At 34.8% G+C, this 5,108-nt stretch overlaps 1 protein-coding gene across 1 annotated transcript; it reads left to right on the top strand.

Annotated features, from left to right (window-relative positions):
* The first annotated feature begins 289 nt into the window (after window positions 1-289).
* Window positions 290-4,604, top strand: LOC123210095 (peroxisome biogenesis protein 2-like). The gene is made up of 8 exons (XM_044628292.1): window positions 290-519; window positions 970-1,083; window positions 1,185-1,338; window positions 2,099-2,235; window positions 2,380-2,480; window positions 2,947-3,064; window positions 3,701-3,867; window positions 4,270-4,604. The coding sequence occupies exons 1-8, from the start codon at window positions 412-414 to the stop codon at window positions 4,379-4,381; spliced, it is 1,011 nt and encodes a 336-aa protein (XP_044484227.1). The 5' UTR covers window positions 290-411; the 3' UTR covers window positions 4,382-4,604.
* Window positions 4,605-5,108: the final 504 nt, after the last annotated feature.

Raw genomic sequence — 5,108 nt, 5'->3', positions numbered from 1 at the left:
ATTAAAACCCGGAAATTAGACCTTAATCTCAATTTTTTTTTTTCGATTTTCTTAGACATACTGAAATTACAAAATGATATAAATAATATACATAATAATTTCAATTGATTTTTTCAATAATAATTTTTTTCCTTTTTAATAGTAGTACGCGGATGTGAGATTTCAGAACCTCGAGATCTAAACAATCTGAAGTCTTAAGTCATGAAAAGTCCAAAGACCAAAATACCCCTGGACGAACACAAATTCACTCTTAAACCTATTAAATATCTCTCGCAACTAGTTTTTAACAGTTTGTGAGCAAACCGAGCAAATCATCATTCTGTCTCTCTCTGTAGTAAAATCAACAGAAAGTTAAAAACTTTGCAAAGAAACCCTGGGTTAATGGTACAGTAAACAAACCCTGTTTCACAGATGAGTGGTAGCAGCAACAACATTGGAACACCTCCACCACAAGATGCATGGATTGATACTTATCAAAAGCTGTTTCCGCAGTGGAAATCTCTTGCTTTATCTCATCAGGTGCCCGAATAGAACTTTCCCTTTGAGTTTTATTTCTTATTGTCCAAGTTTACTTATGTTTTCTTACTGTTATTCGTGTTTTAGGGCTTCGTTTTTTTATCATCTTTTTGAAGTCTGATGACTTGGAGTGAGATTCTATTGGATAATTTTTGTGGGAATTTGTTGGTTAAGAGTATGAACTAATTAGTTTAAGTTGGCTGAACGAAAACGCTATATGAATGTTGAATGTTCATGGTCAATGAATTTGAATTACTTCATGGATTTGTTTGTAGTAAAATTTGAAACTTTTGATCTTTTGTTTATATTGGGCGTGCTAACTTTATGTAAAGTTGTGTTCTTGTTTTCATGTTTTCAATTAATTGACTTGTTTTTTTCCTTTCTTTTTCTGGGTATTTGTAACCTTTCAACTATGTTGTTATTTTGGTTGTTTAATGTCTGTCTTTTGGACAGTCATGGATACCTATTTCAATATCGAGAGTTAATCAGTTTGATGCTGCAAGGTTGGACATTGAAATGTCGGCTATGTTAAAAGAACAGTTGGTTAAGGTCTTCTCTTTGATGAAGGTACTGTATTGTGTAATTGAAGGCATTAATAGCGTAGCAATTGACTTGAAGTTCTTTTGGTCAATGTTTTTAATCTTGTTTCATTCTTTCATTGGGATTAGCCAGGAATGTTATTTCAATATGAACCCGAACTTGATGCGTTCCTTGAGTTTCTCATTTGGCGGTTCTCAATTTGGGTAGATAAGCCAACTCCAGGGAATGCTTTAATGAATTTGAGATATAGAGATGAACGTGCAATGGAAGCAAGATCTAAAGGTAAGGTCTGGATCTCTTGCTTGTGTTGCCACTTAAGTAATAAACTTTTTGTCTTCCAGGAGTTCTAATTAGTAGTTTTGAGCTACTCCATATTGTGTATAATCCTCAAGGATTAAGATGTATGGGTTTTTATAAAACCTTTTTGTTACATAAGTTATTTTCGAATTCTTCAATGCACTTTAAGAGTGATTGAGGGTGCAAGGTTAGTTATTCATTTTTAATGATTTATATCATCATTCTAATTGCACAATAACTGAGTTTCTAGCTATAATCTGTATAATGGATCCCGTTTCTGGTTGATGAAAGTACTTGTGCAAAGGTGTATCTCCAACACTTTGATATCTTCCACTTTGATAACTGCTGCGAACAAATGTGATAGTGGGCATGACTGTTAATTATGTTATTCTGCAAAATTTTTGCTTTGTATTGTAAGGTTGTCGAAATAATATTCTTTACAGTGATTTCAATCCTTGGGGACCATATCGAAATCTCAAAGCACAGGCGTATTGAAGTAGTACTTTTGTGTGATTCTTATTATGGAACTTCTCTTTTTTTTCCTTTTCCATATGATGATACATAGTTGTTTTGCGGTCAAAATTGTTAAAGGCTGAAGGGGTGAGTGACTGGGAGTTTTTTGTGTTCAAATTCCAAAATTGCTTAGTTCCATAACAACCTTTCATTCTGACATTTCTTATCTCAGCTTCACCTTTACCAACTTAAATGTAACTTCTGTTCCGACTTTTTTGTAATTTTCCTGCAGTTAGAACAGGTTTGGAGGGACCTGGCCTTACAGTTGCTCAAAAGTTTTGGTATTGTATTGCTACCGTTGGTGGCCAGTATATGTGGGCCCGCCTACAATCATTTTCTGCTTTTCGTAGATGGGGTGACTCTGAGCAGGTACCTCTTCAACCTGCCCTGTGACTACCATTCTCATTCCTGGAAGAATTTTGTTTCTAAGTGTGCTTGTGCATGCATATGCTTGTATGCACAGTGGTGGTGTTGGATTTAAATGGGAACTAATTTTCTTTTTCTGTTACTCAGAGGCCATTGGCACGGCGAGCATGGATTTTAATACAACGTATTGAAGGAATTTACAAGGCTGCCTCATTTGCCAACCTGCTGATATTTCTTTATACAGGAAGGTATCTTTGAGATAACTTTTTCTATCAAAAGCAGGAGTGAAAAGTTATGCATGATATAGATTGCCATAGAGAAAATAAGTACTGTAGGAACAAAAGAATAGTGGGTAAAAAATTGCTATATTAGCCAATATGGTAAACTTTTATTCTATTTGTAATTTAAGAATGAAAGGTGTAGCTATTCAAAGTGAAGTACAGCAGGATTAAATAATTAGGACAGACAGCTAATAATGAATCATATCAATTCATCCAGTTGACAGGATCTGGAGAAAAGGAGAAAACTACACCAGTGGATTTTGAACTAGCTTTAAAGTTCTAAAGCTCTAGAAACTTCACCCGTGTTTTCTGTAGACTGATATGAGAAATAATATTTTAATCGGTTATTGTCTTCTCTATTTTCAGCTACTAAGGTAGGGCATTTAAATTCTGAAGTGATTGAATAATGAACATCTGTCTTGTTCTGTTGCAGGTATAGGAACCTCATTGAAAGAGCTTTGAGAGCTAGGCTTGTCTATGGGACTCCTAACATGAATCGAGCTGTTAGCTTTGAGTACATGAATCGCCAGTTAGTGTGGAATGAATTCTCGGTATTTATTTTTCCTCCTTTCTCCAAACTTGGCTGTTCGGTTACTGTGAACTTGTGCAAATTTTATTTAAAGTTTTATGTGCTCTGTGATGGACATGGAGGATTATTTATTGGCTAATGTCCAAATATACTAACAGGGTGAAACCTATATTGTGGAGCTATTTTATATAACTTGGATTAATGATATAGATTCTATATACAAATGAACTCAGACAAATTGATATTGCAAGATGTGATTGGGAGAGTGAAAATTACAAGTAAATTAGACAAATCGAAATAGATTATATGGCTCTGCAGCATGATTACAACTAAATTTGTATCAATAAGTTTATTAATGTAATATTTATTTGTAGAACTTATTCAAACTTGTAAAAAGAAAGTTATCAATCTATTGGCTGGATAGGAGGCATACAAATTTAATGTTTTCTTGGTTGAAAGAGCATAATAATATACACAGCTTTTTCTCTTTTCTTTTAACTGCGAGTTAGTATTAATAAGCTTGGTAAGACTACTTCTCAAAGTTTGGCTTTTTTCTTTTACAGCTACCTTAAATTCCAGAGTCTATGTAAAAGCTTGTCATACAGTCCTTAAGATATTTACTTTTCTCACTCTGTCCTCTTCCTCTTCTTGGCTGCAGGAAATGTTGTTATTGCTTCTCCCTCTTCTTAACTCATCAACCTTTAAAAATATATTCCGCCCATTCTCGAAGGATAAATCTTCAAGCTCCACAGAAGATGACACTACTTGTCCTATTTGCCAAGCAACTCCAACAACTCCATTTCTTGCCCTTCCTTGCCAACACAGGTACATTACTGAATTCTCTCTCATTCCCTCGGTTATAATATCTCTCTGAACTACTTAGACTGCGGTCCACTATAAAGGTCTTTTGGACAAACTAATTTTCCTACAGTCCACTATAAAGGTCTTTTGGACAAACTAATTTTCCTACAGTCCACATATGCTCTAAAAGCTTGTTTACAAAATCTTAATCCTCAGTTAGTGCCCTACTTTTGGCATATCTGGCTTAATTTGCTCTCCAAATGCAAGCCAATGCAGACTGAAAAATAATTGCTGTAATTTGTGTTTAACACATGCTATGCAAACTGGTTCTTTTGCACAGCTCCATAGTCTTTGAAATACATTTTCATGTTTGGTTAGCCTACCGGATAAATTTGTGCTTAAAATGTGATTCTTTCCCATTGGCAGGTACTGTTATTACTGCCTTAGGACACGTTGTGCTGCAGTAGCATCATTCCGGTGTTCCAGATGCAGCGAGCCTGTAATTGCCATGCAGCGGCATGGTGTAGTCAGACCATAAATTTCCTAGTCAATGATTCTTATATAGGGAGTAGAAAGAAGGAAAGTCATATCAACTTTGTACTGTATAAAAAAGTGCCTGGCAAACAAGTTTGTTAGAGAAATTACCACCTATGTTCAAAACATTTTTTCCCATCGGGTGGGGGATTGATCATTCTTTGTCATCAATCAGTTATTTAACGAGGTTATTTCTTCCTCGCTCAAAAAAAATATTTACAGCTTCATTTTCTTCTCTTCTATTGCTAGAGTTAAATTGCAACCTTTTCCCATTATGTGGTTATACTTTCCTTGATCTTTTGTCTGAGAATGCTATGCATTTTTCTAATGAATTGAGGCTACAAGCTGAAAAGTATTCTTCTACTGCTGCCCAATAAATATGATTGAACTGGTTTAAACCGTGGGATTCCAAATCTTGAATAGTATGATTCTGATCCAATGGCTGAGAACACTCTGGTAGCTTAAATGGTAACATGACCCATATGTGATATCTTGTGTCAAATTTGTGTTTTAATATTTTAACTAAATGGGGTTTGTTCTCTCTTCCCCCGAAGGAAAAATGTCTTTGTTTTGGCAATAATTTACCATGCCTTCAGAGGTGTTCTTTGCATTGATTTTGCAGATTAAAGTATTTGGTTTGCTTATTCTGTAGCATTTAATTGAAAAAGATAAATATGTCATCAAATAATAATACCCATTATATATAGAAGCAATCAGTGTTCATTTCCGTG

This window comes from Mangifera indica, chromosome 3 (genome assembly GCF_011075055.1).
Source record: "Mangifera indica cultivar Alphonso chromosome 3, CATAS_Mindica_2.1, whole genome shotgun sequence".
NCBI classification, from domain to species: Eukaryota; Viridiplantae; Streptophyta; class Magnoliopsida; order Sapindales; family Anacardiaceae; genus Mangifera; species Mangifera indica.
This window is presented reverse-complemented; position numbering and strand designations above follow the sequence as displayed.

Bases quoted from the DNA above. Each gene is read 5' to 3' on its own strand.
- LOC123210095 (XM_044628292.1), top strand. From the start codon at position 412: ATGAGTGGTAGCAGCAACAACATTGGAACACCTCCACCACAAGATGCA. The intron at 520-969 runs GTGCCCGAATAG...TCTTTTGGACAG, and splicing joins CTCTTGCTTTATCTCATCAG to TCATGGATACCTATTTCAAT. The intron at 1,339-2,098 runs GTAAGGTCTGGA...ATTTTCCTGCAG, and splicing joins AATGGAAGCAAGATCTAAAG to TTAGAACAGGTTTGGAGGGA.